The sequence below is a fragment of the Oncorhynchus mykiss genome, chromosome 12, assembly GCF_013265735.2.
Source record: "Oncorhynchus mykiss isolate Arlee chromosome 12, USDA_OmykA_1.1, whole genome shotgun sequence".
Classification (NCBI taxonomy): Eukaryota; Metazoa; Chordata; class Actinopteri; order Salmoniformes; family Salmonidae; genus Oncorhynchus; species Oncorhynchus mykiss.
In genome coordinates this window covers 82,804,538-82,820,940 of record NC_048576.1, presented here as the reverse complement: position 1 = coordinate 82,820,940, position 16,403 = coordinate 82,804,538, and the positions used below count along the sequence as shown (strand labels likewise).

Sequence of the window (16,403 nt, the reverse complement as noted above, 5' to 3'; positions counted from 1 at the left end):
AAGTATCTGACAATTCTAATTGATCCATTTATTTAGGACACTATTGTTTGGTCGGCATTTCGAACATATTATTTGAGTTGGTCCATTATCCATTTTCAGTAGGCAATTGTCTTCAACATCCATCATATAACACCTACAATCATTTGTAAAAAAAGAATGAATGCAATATGTATACTTTATTAAAGACCAAGTTTATTTGCCAAATGCTTAAATAGCAGGGACATAACACCCTCCGCTATAGAAAACATCAAAAATGTGTCAAATGATCAGCAGTACAAATCTGTAAAGCCGTTCTCATTTAGTCATTTATACAAAGAAACCAACATGGGGAGAGATAACTAAAACGGACAAACACAATCAAAAACGTTTCCCCTGCAAGCAATGGACTCCCACCTCCGACGGAGCCACTGACAAGACTTGGCCAAATAAATCAAACTACAAATCAAAGTAATTCCACACAATACAAAAAAAGCAATATTTACAAATACCATACAAACAGTATGTTGTATCCCCATTGGCAACACCTTTCCCCAAATCCCTTTCCCGAATCCAGTATCCCACCCTCCATAACATTTCCCACATTCCCTTCACCAAATCATATATAGCCCACCATGCTGGTGTTAATCAACAATTATGAGATTTAGAAATGGACTAATTCAGTCCCATTTAAAACTGGGGCCATTGTTAACCCATTGTACTGCCCTGGAAACAAGTTAAACTTATGACGTAACCTGTCCAGTGGGTCGTCTAACACATCTGTCCTTGTGCTGGTAACCAACAGGACCACACATAACTCAGCTTTAATAATTTTGAGAAAAGGGCATTAACACAAATCTTCATCAAGGTGTTTGTGTTGTAATGGGATGAGAAGTGCCTCCTACACCACACAGGCACATACATCCTTCACAGATTGCAGTCGGGTTCTGTACCCTTCTCCCATAAGTGCAAACTCGTTCACTGCCCCTCAAGGATTTAAAAGCATGCAACTGGTGTAAGAAACATTTTTAGGAACACAGTCTAGCCCATTCTCTCACCAAGCAAATGTTTTTTAATCCTTGGGCAGTGGAGAAGTACACACACGGAGAAGAGTAGATAATCGAAGCCACAGTCAAACACAGGATGCAGACAGCATACACCAATGCAGTCGCTCTCATACAAACACATGAAGGGGCTGAACAGTTTACCACAGGAAGTATGGGACAGGCTTACATGAAGTGCAAAGATTTTTTGGGATACTTTGACTAAAAGAATATCGGGGTTGGGGTCAATTTAATTTAATTTAAAAGAACTAAATGGATCCATTTCAATCTATCCCTGATTTCAAATGGAACTGACCACAGCCCTCGACATTATTAAAACAAATTCATTAAATCAGCTTTAGATCAAATAGAAGTGTAAAACAGTGGTTCAAGGAAGAAATCAAAACCAATATTAAATTGTACAACATAGTCTGTTTGTTATCTGCAGTCCGGGAAAAAAATAACTACTCTGTAAGAGTGGCAAGCAAAAACTCTTAATCGATAAACGATATATTCCTTTGATACCACTAAGAAACATTCATTATTTATTCTGTTCAACAGGCCAGTGGATGAACAAATCTAAACTGAAAAATCAACATGAGAACCAACATGAGTCAAACAGAATTGTCTTGGACTTGCTCCACAAAGACCCTTGAAATTGTCCCCCAAAAAAGCTTGGACGCATTTCTATGTAGCATAAATAAATAGACTGTCAGTCACCTTTGAACTTGAACACCTGTCAAAGACAGGTAAAAGCCATTTTTCTAAATGCATCCAAATCTAACTAAAACTGTGGATGAATACATCTCCTCTAAATTTCCAGCAACAACAAGAGACATTCATAATGGCTTAATTTTTCCTGAAGATACCACCTCGTTAAGAACCTAATAATTAAAACATACACATTGAGAGCAGGACGAAAGTTGAGAGGCGCTGAAGAACAAAAGACTAAAGGAAACATTCTCAAGAGTGCAATTATTTGGTCCCCTGCACCCCCCACCCCAAAATAACCCCACAGTCAAATAGGTTCTTTGGCTCTCGGAGGCCTGTTCACAACTCCCCGCTCCCCCATTCACAACCGTGGCCTCTAGCATATGACAGACACTGACAAAACAGGATGGGGCCAAAATCAACAGTCACCCCCAAAAAAGCTAATAGAAACCTATTAGCCACAGAATATAGAAAGGAAGCCAAATGTCCCCACCTGAACCCAGCGTTGTGTGGGCTGGGCAGGGGAGCAGGTCAAGGCAGGGTTGGAGGAATAACAGATGAAGGGCATGATGTGGTGGTGTTAGGGTCTTCACCCTCCTTGTACAGAACACCAATGAAGAAACACAGAAGAGAGAAAACGAGTGAGAAATGGACATGGTGGGGCAGGGGCTCCCTCTGGTGGTGGGTTGTGAGGAGAGCAGGGCCGGCACAGTGGCAGCGGTCCCCGAACTCTTGGCTCAGCGCTGCTCAGTCTCTCTTGGGTCACCATGGACCAGTTTCAGTCTGAATCAGAGTCCGATGTCTCCACTGAGCTCGAGTCACTGCTGCTACTCCCCTCCGACTTGTTCTCTTTATCCTCCGCCTCATCATCATCGTCATCATCGTCGTCTTCTTCATTCTGCAAGAGTAGGTGTCGCACAACAAGAACATTAGCCTCAAGTCATGTCAGTCAAGGGCACCATTATAATTTCCAACAGCAATGATGAATTTCACCCAAGTCTGAAAACTAACATCATCGTCATCATCATCATCTTCCTCCTCACTGTCCTCTGCACTGGAAGAATCATTATCTGATGAGGCAGCCTCCTTCTCTTCCTCCTCCTCATCATCATCATCATCATCCTCTGTGTCCTGGGGGAAGATTGATTGTCAGAGATGAATGATGTTTGACTTAGAGCAGAGTAGTAAAAGTAAAAGTAGAGTGAGTGGTAATGATAAACTGAACAGAGCTGGGACTTACCGACTTCTTGATTACCTTGGCCTTAACTTTGGCTGCAGTGCCTCCTGGTTTCACTGGGGTTTTTCTTTTCTGAGGAAGACAATAGAAGATTAAGATTAACACTCAGTTTGTTTACATGTTAATTTGCCAGCAACTACAGGGAGAGTTTGTGGTAACACTCACTCTAAGGCATAATAGAATAGCACGGACGACTTACTTGTGAGTTGTACTCCTTGTACACATTTCTTTCTTGTGAGGACAAGCTCTGTGAAAGCAGGGACATTTTAATTCGTCAGGTCATTACAGGCACACAATTTCTAGGATGTTCAATGCACTTAGTGTCTGCAACAAATCAAAGATGGCGTACCGCCAGCCACCGCTCCAGCTCTACTTTGTACAGCTTCTGTTTCTCCTCAGCGATCTTTTTGTAGCGGTCCTTCTCCTTCTGGGGCTGCCTCTGCCAGCGGCCCCCGATCTCCCCCATGCGTTCCTTCATAGGGAGGTGGTTCAGCTCTCCGTTGGACAGCATCTCCTGAGAGAACTTCTGGTAGCCATTCCTGAAAGGTACGTTTACAAATCCTAGATCAATATAGTTATCAAAAACAGACAGAAGCACTCCATCAGAAATACACTCACGAAGGGGGTTTCTTGGGTTCACCGTCAAATTTCATCTTCTTCCCTGAGGCAATGATGGTTGCAGGAGAGCGCATCTCACTCAGCTCCCTCTGTCAGCAAAAAGAGTGCCAGTAAGTCTCAATGGACACTTAAATGTCTGGGGCCTCTGCCTTTCAGACACATTGGATTCCACTTACCTCGTATCGTTTCTGGTCCTCAGCTGCCTTCTTAATCCACATGATCTTCTCCTTCTTCTCCATGGTGTTCCAAGTGGCTTCCATGGCTTTCTGGGCTTTTGGCCGGTCGTTCTGTAAAGCACAGGAGGAATGAGGTAGATAGTCAGGACAAGGGGAGAAGCAGTTGACATGCTTTAAAAGGCAGTCCTGATCCAAGGTCATAGTTGTGTCACCCACCTTGAACCTGGCCAGGTAGTCTCCTATGACGCTCTGCTGCCAGATGTCCTGTGCAGTCTTGGGGGTGTCTGGCAGCCGGCTGCGCTCCTCTTGTCCCTTCTTCACAGACTCTGCCTTCAGGACCGTCTCAAGGCGCTTGTACTTCTCCTACAGGGGGAAGACAACGTCAGTTATTTAGCTAACAATCACAGGTAGAGGCTGAAACCAGAAATCCCCTTTAATCGACACAAGCCGATGCCATATAATTGATGCGGTCATGCATCGTACTGCATTTTATTCTATACCATAGATATTTATATACTGCATCTTACTGCTCAGAACCCTCCCTCAGCTGCACTATGGTAGTGTGTATTAAACTGGGGTGTGTACCTTCTTCTTATCTGAGAGCTCGTTCCACATGCGTGCCAGCAGCCTGGTGAGCTCACTGTCAGACAGGTCTGGTCGCTCTTGCTGCAGCTTGGGACGTTTCTCTTCAGAGAAGATGAACATGGCCGAGATGGGCCTTTTGGGCTTCTCTGGGCTAGGCTGCAATTTAAGCGATGGGAGCTTTTTTCAATTCAATACAACTTTATTGCAACAGGAAAAGTGAAGCACACACCCCTTGATCCAATTGAATTTGTAAAAAAAATCTAAAATGTTCATCCTTGCCATGCTTGTAAGCAGAAAGTAGGGCTGTGACAATACCAGTGAAATAATGCATACTACAGTCAATATCTATTTTGTCTGAGATGGATAAAATTACAGTCATCTCCATTTCATACTTCCTTATGATTGTTATTGTGAAATATGTGGAGCTGATGAGGTGAGTGATACTGACGCATTGTGGGACTTACCTTTGCTCTGCTCTTCTTTTTGCTGCCCCCGCTACCCTTCTTAAAGCCAATCATCTTCTGCTCCCCCAGCACACGCTGCTGCTCCTCCTCTGATATACTCTGCAGACAGACACTGAGTAAATAACATACATACTGCCTCTGCTCTCATTCACTAGATACTGTTGAAGTCGGATGTTTACATACACCTTAGCCAAATACATTTAAACTCAGTTTTTCACAATTCCTGACATTTAATCCCAGTAAAAATTCCCTGTTTTAGGTCAGTTAGGATCAACACTTCATTTTTAAATGTCAGAATAATAGTAGAGATAATGATTTATTTCAGCTTTAATTTCTTTCATCACATTCCCAGTGGGTCAGAAGTTTACATACACTCAATTCATATTTGGTAGCATTGCCTTTAAATTATTTAACTTGGGTCAAAAGTTTTGGATAGTCTTCCATAAGCTTCCCACAATAAGTTGGGCGAATTTTGGCCCATGCCTCCTGACAGAGCTGGTGTAACGGAGTCAGGTTTGTAGGCCTCCTTGCTCGCACACGACATTTCAGTTCTACACACAAACTGTCTATAGGATTGAGGTCAGGGCTTTGTGATGGCCACTCCAATACCTTGACTTTGTTGTCCTTAAGCCATTTTGCCACAACTTTGGAAGTATGCTTGGTATCATTGTTGATTTGGAAGACCCATTTGCGACCAAGCTTTCATTTCCTGACTGATGTCTGAGATTTTGCTTCAATATATCCACATAATTTTCCATTCTCATGATTCCATCTATTTTGTGAAGTGCACCAGTCCCTCCTGCAGCAAAGCACCCCCACAACATCATGCTGCCACCCCCGTGCTTCACGGTTGGGATGGTGTTCTTTGGCTTGCAAGCCTCCCCCTGTTTCCCCCAAACATAACGATGGTCATTATGGCCAAACAGTTATATTTTTGTTTCATCAGACTAGAGGACATTTCTCCAAAAAGTACGATTGTTGTCCCCATGTGCAGTTGCAAGCCGTAGTCTGGCTTTGTTATGGCAGACTTGGAGCAGTGGCTTCTTCCTTGCTGTGCGGCCTTTCAGGTTATGTCGATATAGGACTCGTTTTACTGTGGATATAGATACATTTATACCGTTTCCTCCAGCATCTTCACAAGGTCCTTTGCTGTTGTTCTGGAATTGATTAGCACTTTCGCACCAAAGTACGTTCATCTCTAGGAGACAGAATGCATCTCCTTCCTGAGCGGTTTGATGCGTGGTCCTATGGTGTTTATACTTGCATACTATTGTTTGTACAGATGAATGTGGTACCTTCAGGCATCTGGAAATTGCTCCCAAGGATGAACCAGACTTGTGGTGGTCTACACATTTTTTCTGAGGTCTTTGGCTGATTTCTTTTGATATTCCCATGGTGTCAAGCAAAGAGGCACTGAGTTTGAAGGTAGGCCTTGACATACAGCCACACCTCCAATTGCCTCAAATGATGTCAATAAGCCTATCAGAAGCTTCTAAACCCATTACATCATTTTCTGGAATTTTCCATGCTGTTTAAAAGGCACAGTCAACTTAGTATATGAACATTTCTGAACCACTGGAATTGTGATAGTGAATTTATAAGTGAAATAATTTGTCTGTAAACAATTGTTGGAAAAATTACTTGTGTCATGCACAAAGTAGATCTCCTAACCGACTTGTTAAAAAGAAATTTGTGGAGTGGTTGAAAAACAAGTTTTAATGACTCCTAAAACCCTGACTACACCGCAAGCGAGCGTTGCAAAATAAATGTAGAAATCTATTTTGTTCAATTTTTGCACCCACACTGCTCACGAGCGTCTGCATTGCCAAGGGCTAAAATAGAAGTCCTTTCTATTTCTGACGCAGATCGCACTGCAAGGTCTCCCATCTCCTCGTTTAATTTTGTATTATTATTTTACCAGGTAAGTTGACTGAGAACACATTCTCATTTACAGCAACGACCTGGGGAATAGTTACAGGAGAGGAGAGGGATAAATGAGCCAATTGTAAGCTGGGAATTTAGGTGACCATGATGGTATGAGGGACAGCTTGGGAATTTAGCCAGGACACCAGGGTTAACACCCCTACTCTTACGATAAGTGCCATGGGATCTTTAATGACCTCAGAGAGTTAGGACACCCGTTTAACATCCCATCCGAAAGACGGCACCCTACACAGAGCAGTGTCCCCAAACACTGCCCAGGGGCATTAGAATATTTTTTAGACCAGAGGAAAGAGTGCCTCCTACTAGCCCTCCAACACCACTTCCAGCAGCATCTGGTCTCCCATCCAGGGACCAACCAGGACCAAACCTGCTTAGCTTCAGAAGCAAGCCAGCAGTGGGATGCAGGGTGGTATGCTGCTGGCTTATAGAAGCAGGTACCCACGTGCCTTCTCCTCATTGGTTATACCCACGTGGGTGATTGAAAGATGAACTGTGTTGCCGGTCGTGGTGGTAATACTACGAAAGTTTAGATGCCAATCACCATATAAGTTCAAAGATGAAAAAGCCTGGAAGGAGGAGAGATGACTAGAAACGATTCAGTTGACCGTTTTATGTGTGGATTAATTGTCAGAGTAGAGGACCTTGTGCATTTCTGGTAAAATAACAACTCAGTGTTTATATCCCAGGACAAATTAGCTAGCAACTGCAAGCTAGCTAAATGGGACAAATTAGCTAGCAAGTGCAAGCTAGCTAAATTGCCATACATGTTTAATGCTTTGACTTGTCCCCATTAATGTAATTGGTTCAGAGTTTGTTTTGATATTTTAACCTGCGTTTCGTGATCACGTTTGGTGTGGGGGGACAAAATAAATGTATGCACGATGGCACATACGCGCAGCCGGTTTGGGTTCTGTGTCAGTGTATGTAAACTTCCAACTTCAACTATATACAAACACACACATACATGTAGAAAAACAAACTTACACAAAGAAACCGGTTCATCTCGACTTCGTATTCTTTCTTTCTCTGAAAAAGAGAATTGTGAAAAGTTGAGCACTTAGGACTTCTGACAGTATGTCCAAAAAGTCAACATTGGAGTGAACAGTCCACCTGCTAGTGAAGTACAGACCTGCTCGCAGCGTTTCTGGTAGCCGTCCTTCTCGTTCTGTTTTAGCAGCTTCCACTGCTGGCTGCACATGACCATGCGCTCTGTACTGGGTACGTCCTTCATACTGGACATCAACTCAGCACAGAACATGGAGTAACCATTCCTATAAAACACACAGAATACACAACACGGTCACAACCCTCGTCACCAAGTCCAGTTAACAATGTGATCACCCAGTGGTAAGATTAAAAGTGTGCTGGTGTGGATTAGTACTCACGGGGGTGGTTTGTCTGGCCTGCCATCAGATTTGTCCTTCAGATGTCTCTCAGCCTTGGTAAGGGTGGACTTGACGATGTCCTCGTTGCTCATGTTGAGCTCTGGGTGAGTCTCAATGAAGCCCTTCATCACCTCCTGTGGAAAACAAACAGGGTCACGGGTTAAAAATCAATTAACCCTCTTGGAAATAGCCAAGTCAGGCAGTAATCTGGCCATCTTCAGAGTCTTGTGCCTCATATTTGAGGATGCTCGCACCTCATATGCTTTGTGCATCTCCAGGGACTTGGCAATCCACTTGAGTCTCTTTTTGTCTGACAGCTGTGTCCACTGCTTCCCAAGACTGTCTTTAATGTCTTTGGTGGTCGCCTAATAACAGATATTATAGATTCTAGAACATATATGTTGCTTCAGATGGACATAGTTCAACTTTAGCACGTTAGCATTGAGTGTGAACATTGTGTTTTTGTAGGTGCTAACAAACGGTCCTGAAAAGCGTAACTCACGTCTGCGTGTGTTTTGAGGAAGGCCTTTTTCTCGTGACTGTACCATAGCTGCTGAGGCGTCCTGGGTTTCTCTGGCACATTAGAACCTTTCTTTGCCATGCTCTCCACCAGGTCGGGATGGTCCTCCCTATAGTCACACAGAAACCCAATGACTACTGTGAGAGAGAGAGACAGCTACATGTGAGCTCTCACATGTTAACATGTTTTTTTACAAAAGAATAGACTTGGAGTTAGATAAACTTTGATTTTTCGGCAGGGACGTATGCAGGATGCTACCCTCCACAGCATGGTCTTCAAACCTAAAAACCTAATTTTGACCAAAATTAACCGGAGAGATTACTGCTACCAAGGTTTCCTTTTTCCAAGCTATACGGAGGGGCTCTAGCAAACAAACAGTAGAGACCTGATGATACCGTCCAACCTGGAACTAAGTGAGTAGTGTTTGGTCTGATGCTATTTTGAAAGCCAAGAAGGAAAAAAAAGAAAACAATGATATTTTACTTTATGGGGACTGAATGCTGAGTTAAGGCTGCCAGGCTTGCAAGGACAGACCAAATACAACTTTAATTAGCACTGAGGTGTAAAGTAAAGGGTGTCGAGGCCTTTGGGCCCAACAAGTGGCAGGAATCTTTGAAGCGCCCTTTGAAGCCCCCTCCTGCTGTTCAAAGACCATTCACTGGCATTTTCTACAAGAAATCTGCCTCCAGAAATAGAAGCTTCTCCCATGGGTGTGACACCTACCCCCGTTGCCTGCTGCAATGCGGGTTAAATTCCACCTGGCGATCTGTTCACCGTCTGCCCTGGCCTGTCTCCCCCTGTCTGGTACAGGTACCCCCACCACACTCCCCTCTCTCCTGAGATTTTGCTCGCCTCCAGCACACGCGCACTGTTGGGGCGAGTGACTCTGAACTTACAATGGCTTATTTTTTCTCTTGTGCATTTTTCCATTTGCCTCATGACTCCTGCATGCTTTATTGACTACAAACTTTCTTTACCAAACCGTGGGACAGACTGTTTGTTCTCGGGACTCTTGACTATTGGTTACACTGACTTTTGACCTTCCATCCTATTCTAACCACCTCTCGCCGGCTTTGCATTCATGTTACCTGATGAAATTGCTGTACAATAGGATCTTGTTGCCATCTGATGCACATTCAGATGTCATAAATCAGCACTGCAGAGCTCTCCATGTAATATGCCGTGCCTTGATTGTATTACTGTTGATGACATCTGGAAATCTGCATGTACACCCGAGCCCATCTACTGTTGCTAGCCCTAATTCTGACTTGTGCTCTGCTTCACTGATTTCTGCTCTTGTAAAAGCCTGGGTTTTCAGCACATTAACACTAGAAGCTTATTACCTAAAATGTATCAATTGAAGGTGTGCGTTCACAGCTCCAGATGTGTTGGTCATTACTGAGACGTGGTTAAGGAAGAGTGTTTTGAATACTAATGTTAACCTTTCTGCTTATAATCTTTTTTGGCAATACAGATCTTCCAAAGGTGGGGGAGTGGCAATCTTTACCAAGGATCACCTTCCGTGCTTGGTTGTCTCCACCAAGTCGGTCTCCGAACAATTTGATTTGCTGGTTTTAAGCATTACAACTTTCAAATGGCTTTTTGTTGACTGTTGCTGGGTGCTATCGTCCTCCCATCAGCACCGGCCTGTACCCTAACTGCCCTAAGACATGCTTAAACCACCTGACCATGTCCTAAAGCAATGGGACTCCCTAAATCTTTCTCAGATTATTACCAATCCCACAAGGTATGACTCCAAACACCCAGAAAAGGCTACTCTCCTCAATGTTATCCTCACAAATAATCCTGATAGGTATAAGGCTGGTGTTTTCTGTAATGACCTTAATGAACAATGTTTTACAGCCTGTGTTCGTAATGGCTGGTCAGTGAAACGAGCTGTCCTGATGTGTCATAGACGCTTGCTAAAAAAACTTTAAATGAGCAAGTCTTCCTTCATGAACTGGCCTCTAAAATGGTATATAATCAGCTTGATCCCCTATCGAAGATGCTTGGACGTTCTTTTTTTAAAATATTTTCTGTGGTATTGTTAACAAACATGCACACAAAGAAAATGAGAATTAAAAACAGGTTCAGCCCCTGGTCCAACTGTGATCTTGCAGTTAATCCACCTCAAGAATTGCATTAGGTGAAAGGCTCGGCACACACGCATACTCAGGCTGACGGGCTCTCGTTCAGACACATGAGAAATAAGTGCACTCAGGCTATCCGGAAGGCCAAAGTTAGTTACTTTAAGGAGCAGTTCTCTCTCTATGGGTCTAACCCCAAGAAGCTCTGGACATGGAGAATAAACCCTCCTCCTCGCAGCTGCCCCTGTCCCTTAATGTTGATGATGTGGTTGTTACTGACAAGAAGCACATGAATGAGCTCTTTAATCACCACTTCATTAAGTCAGGATTCCTATGACTCAGCCATGCCTCACTGCCCATCCAACATTTTCCTCATCTCCCACCCCTTCTAATGTGACAATCTCTGATGCTTCTCCCTCTTTTTCCTCTGCCCCACTACAAAGTTTCTCCATGTAGGCAGTCACGGAGTCCGAGGTGCTAAAGGAGCTCCTTAAACTTGACCCCAAAAAAACATCTGGGTCAGATGGTTTCAACCCTTTCTTCTTTAAGGCTATCATCGCCAAGCCTATCTCTGATCTTTTAACCAGTCTCTCCTTTCTGGGGAGGTACCCATTGCTTGGAAGGCAGCCACAGTTCATCCTTTATTTTGAGGGGGAGATCATTCTGATCCGAACTGTTATAGGCCTATTTCTATTTTGCCCCGTTTATCAAAAGTGTTGGAAAAACTATAATAATCAACTGACTGGCTTTCTTGAGGTCTTTCGTATTCTCTTAGGTATGCAATCTGGTTTCAGCTCAGGTTATGGATGTGTCACTGCAACCTTAAAAAGGTCCTCAATGTCACCATTGCCCTTGATTCTAAGCAATGTTGTGCTGCTATTTTTATTGACTTGGCCAAAGCTTTGATACGGTAGACCATTCCATTCTTGTGGGCTGGCTAAGGAGTATTGGTGTCTGAGGTCTTTGGCCTGGTTTGCTAACTTCCTCTCTCAAAGAGTGCAGTGTTTAAAGTCACAACATCTGCTATCTCAGCTACTGCCTGTCAACAAGGGAGTACCCCAAGGCTCGATCCTAGGCCCCACTCTCTTCTCAACTTACTTCAACAACATAGCTCAGGCAGTAGGAAGCTCTCTCATACATTTATATGCAGATGATAGTCTTATACTCAGCTGGCCCCTCCCCAGATGTTGTGTTAAATGCTCTACAACAAAGCTTTTAGTGTCCAACAAGCTCTCTACTAGAGGTCGACCGATTATGATTTTTCAACGCCGATACCAATTATTGGAGGACCCAAAAAAGCCGATACCGATTTAAAATCGGCCTATTTTTTTTAAAATATATATATATATATATATATATATATATATATATATATATATATATATATATATATATATATATATATATATATATATATATATATATATATATATATATATATATATATATAGTAATAATGACAATTATTACTGAATACTGAATGAACACTTATTTTAACTTAATATAATACATCAATAAAATCTATTTAGTCTCAAATAAATAATGAAAAATTTTCCATTTGGTTTAAATAATGCAAAAACAAAGTGTTGGAGAAGAAAGTAAAGTGCAATATGTGGCCATGTAAAAATGCTAACGTTTAAGCTCCTTGCTCAGAACATGAGAACATATGAAAGCTGGTGGTTCCTTTTAACATGTCTTCAATATTCCCAGGTAAGAAGTTTTAGGTTGTAGTTATTATAGGAATTATAGGACTATATCCCTCTATACCATTTGTATTTCATATACCTTTGACTATTGGATGTTCTTATAGGCACTTTAGTATTGCCAGCCTAATCTCGGGAGTTGATAGACTTGAAGTCATAAACAGCGCAATGCTTGAAGCACAGTGAAGAGCTGCTGGTAAATGCAGGAAAGTGCAGTTTGAATGAATGCTCACAAGCCTGCTGCTTCCTACCACCACTCAGTCAGACTGCTCTATCAAATCATAAACTTAATTATAATATAATAAACACAGAGAATTACAAGCCGTAGGACATTAATATGGTCAAATCCGGAAACTATCATTTCGAAAATAAAAAGTTTATTTTTTTCAGTGAAATACAGAACTGTTCCGTATTTTATCTAACGGATGGCATCCCTAAGTCTAAATATTGCTGATTCATTGCACAACCTTCAATGTTATGTCATAATTATGTACAATTCTGGCAAATTAATTACGGTCTTTGTTAGGAAGAAATGGTCTTCACACAGTTCGCAATGAGCCAGGTGGCCCAAACTGTTGCATATACCCTGACTCTGCTTGCACAGAATGCAAGAGAAGTGACACAATTTCCCTAGTTAAAAGAAATTCATGTTAGCAGGCAAGTTCAAAAAGATATACTTGTGTATTGATTTTAAGAAAGGCATAGATGTTTATGGTTAGGTACACATTGGTGCAACGACAGTGCTTCTTTCGCGAATGAGCTTGTTAACTTAATTGGGATGGGGGGCAACATTTTCACTTTTGGATGAAAAGCATGCCCAGAGTAAACTGCCTGCTACTCAGTCCCAGATGCTAATATGTGCATATTATTAGTAGTATTGGATAGAAAACACTCTGAAGTTTCTAAAACTGTTTGAATGATGTCTGTGAGTATAACAGAACTCGTATGGCAGGCGAAAACCTGAGAAAAAAATCCAACCAGGAAGCAGGAAATCTGAGGTTTGTAGTTTTTCAACTCAGCCCCTATTGAAGATAGTGGGATATTGGTCATCGTGCACTTCCTAAGGCTTCCACTAGATGTCAACAGTCTTCAGAATGTTGTTTCAGGCTTCTACTGTGAAGGGGGGCTGAATGACAGGGGAATGAGTCAAGAGTCTGCCACCATGAGCTCGTGACGCACGGTCATGTGAAAGTTACCTCGCGTTCCATTGCTTTTCTACAGACAAAGGAATTCTCCGGTTGGGACTTTATTGAAGATGTATGTTAAAAACATCCTAAAGATTGATTATATACTTCGTTTGATATGTTTCTACGACCAGTAACATAACAGTTTTGGACTTTTCGTCCGACCTTTCTGCTGGACTTCTACGCGCGTTTGGATTTGTTTACCAAACGCCCTAACAAAAGGAGGTATATGGATATAAATGATGAACTTTATTGAACAAATCAAACATTTGTGTAACTGGTATTCCTGGGAGTGCATTCTGATGAAGATCATCAAAGGTAAGTGAATATTTATAATGCTATTTCTGACTAATGTTGACTACACAACATGGCGGATATTTCTTTGGCTGGTTTGGGCTCTGAGCGCCGTACTCAGATTATTGCATGGTATGCTTTTTCTGTTAAGTTTTTTTTTTTTAAATCTGACACAGTGGTTACATTAAGGAGAAGTTTATCTAAAGTTCCATGTATAATAGTTGTATCTATTATCAATGTTTATGATGAGTATTTCTGTGAATTGATGTGGCTCTCTGCAAAATCACCGCATGTTTTGGAGCTACTGAACATAACACGCCAATGTAAAATGAGATTTTTGGATATAAATATGCACTTTATCAAACAAAACATACATGTACTGTGTAACATGAAGTCCTATGAATGTCATCTGATGAAGATCATCAAAGGTTAGTGATTAATGTTATCTGTATTTCTGCTTTTTGTGACTCCTCTCTTTGGCTGGAAAAATGGCTGTGTTTTTCTGTGACTTGGTGGTGACCTAACAATCGTTTGTGGAGCTTTAGCTGTAAAGCCTTTTTGAAATCAGACACTGTGGCTGGATTAACGAGCATTTTATCTTTAAAATGGTGCCTAATATTTGTATGTTTGAAAATGTTGATTTATGAGATTTCTGTTTGAATTTGGCGCCCTGGCGCCCTGCAATTTCACTGGCTAAATGGTAAGTGTAAGAATTTGTTCACAACTTACTTGCCTAGTAAGTAGCATTGGTGGCAAATCTGATGGCCGAATGATAAAAAACATCTATCCGCTCAAGAGCACCCTTACCTGCTGATCTATAAATTATGTCTCTGTAATCTAGATGGTCATCTGAATCACAGCCTACTTCGCCAAACGGGTGATTTAACCGGTCTGGGAAAGGGGTTCCGCTAGTTCCACTCGCCAGTTAAATCACCCGTTTGGCAAAGTAGGCTGTGATTCAGATGACCATCTAGATTACAGAGACAAATTTATAGATCAGCAGGTAAGGGTGCTCTTGAGCGGATAGATGTTTTTTATCATTCGGCCATCAGATTTGCCACCAATGCTACTTACTAGGCAAGTAAGTTGTGAACAAATTCTTATTTACAATGACGGCCTAGGAACAGTGGGTTAACTGCCTTGTTATGGGGCAGAACAACAGATTTTTACCTTGTCAGCTCGGGGAGAGGGGCTGAATGAGAGGGGAATGAGTCAAGAGTCTACCAGCAGCCATGAGCTCGTAACCTTTCGGTTACTGGCCCGACACTCTAACCACTAGGCTATCTTCCCCCAACACCACTTTCCATCAATTTGTATAGCAGACCCTCATGGCAAATTGAGTCGAAGGCTTTTTTGAAATCAACAAAGCATGAGAAGACTTTGCCTTTGTTTTGTTTGTCAATTAGGGTGTGCAGGGTGAATACGTGGTCTGTCGTACAATAATATGGTAAGAAGCCAATTTGACATTTGCTCAGTACATCGTTTTCACTGAGGAAATGTATGAGTCTGCTGTTAATGATAACGCAGAGGATTTTCCCAAGGTTTCTGTTGACGCATATCCCACGGCAGTAATTGGGGTGAAATTTGTCTCTACTTTTGTGGATTGGGGTGATCAGTAGAACACATCACTGCACTCTATACTCCTCTGTAAACTGGTCATCTCTGTACACCCATCTCTGCAGCCCTCATCCTCCACATACAACACCCATTCTGCCAGTCACATTCTGTTAAAGGTTCCCAAAGCACACACATCCTTGGGTTGCTTCTCTTCTCAGTTCGCTGCAACTAGAGACTGGAACGAGCTGCAACAAACACTTAAACTGGACAGTTTATTCTCAATCTCTTCATTCAAAGACTCAATCATGGACACTCTTACTGACAGTTGTGGCTGCTTTGTGTGATGTATTATTGTCTCTACCTTCATGCTGCTGTTGTCTGTGCCCAATAATGTTTGTACCATGTTGTTATTATGTTGTGTTGCTAACATGCTGTGTTGTCATGCGTTTCTGCCTTGCTATGTTGTGGTCTTAGGTCTCTTTATGTCGTGTTGTTTTGTCTCTTTTCGTAATGTGTGTTTTGTCCTATATTTATATTTTATTTTTAATCCCAGCAGGAGGCTTTTGCTTTTTGGTAGGCCGTCGTTGTAAATAAGAATTTGTTCTTGAATGACTTGCCTAGTTAAATAAAGGTTAAATAAAAATACTCATCAAGCAATTTAAAATACATTCAACACAATGGAGAAATCCCACCTTCAAATATAGATTTACTCCAGTTGCAGATAACCTAAATTTGAACCTTACCTGAACTTTGACATGCTGTGCCCAAACGTTTCTTTGTCTTTCTGGAAGTCTTCTAGATATTTTTTCTGTTGTCAAAAAAACAAGTCAGTCGACCATGAGCAACGTCAGCAAATTACTCAGTTCAAATAAATTGTATCTACCAGGGAGAACATATTTACCCCCCCATCCCAAACGTC

The 16,403-nt window shown here is 41.9% G+C and overlaps 1 protein-coding gene across 6 annotated transcripts in view; it reads right to left on the bottom strand.

Moving 5' to 3' along the window:
• Positions 1-170: 170 nt before the first annotated feature.
• Positions 171-16,403, bottom strand: part of LOC110538654 (nucleolar transcription factor 1) — a 20,778-nt gene continuing 4,545 nt past the window's right edge. For 5 of the 6 annotated variants that reach the window (XM_036938798.1, XM_036938799.1, XM_036938800.1 and 2 more), the window contains 16 exons: positions 16,228-16,292; positions 8,642-8,768; positions 8,394-8,504; positions 8,140-8,273; positions 7,884-8,025; positions 7,739-7,780; positions 4,811-4,909; positions 4,347-4,502; positions 3,978-4,124; positions 3,762-3,872; positions 3,586-3,674; positions 3,317-3,506; positions 3,167-3,214; positions 2,971-3,039; positions 2,742-2,861; positions 171-2,628 (listed from right to left, as the gene is read on the bottom strand). In XM_036938798.1, the coding sequence (XP_036794693.1) occupies positions 2,509-2,628; positions 2,742-2,861; positions 2,971-3,039; positions 3,167-3,214; positions 3,317-3,506; positions 3,586-3,674; positions 3,762-3,872; positions 3,978-4,124; positions 4,347-4,502; positions 4,811-4,909; positions 7,739-7,780; positions 7,884-8,025; positions 8,140-8,273; positions 8,394-8,504; positions 8,642-8,768; positions 16,228-16,292 (1,770 nt within the window). In that variant the 3' untranslated portion in view covers positions 171-2,508. The remainder of the gene's footprint in view (positions 2,629-2,741; positions 2,862-2,970; positions 3,040-3,166; positions 3,215-3,316; positions 3,507-3,585; positions 3,675-3,761; positions 3,873-3,977; positions 4,125-4,346; positions 4,503-4,810; positions 4,910-7,738; positions 7,781-7,883; positions 8,026-8,139; positions 8,274-8,393; positions 8,505-8,641; positions 8,769-16,227; positions 16,293-16,403) is intronic. The other variant, XM_021625612.2, reaches the window with a different exon arrangement.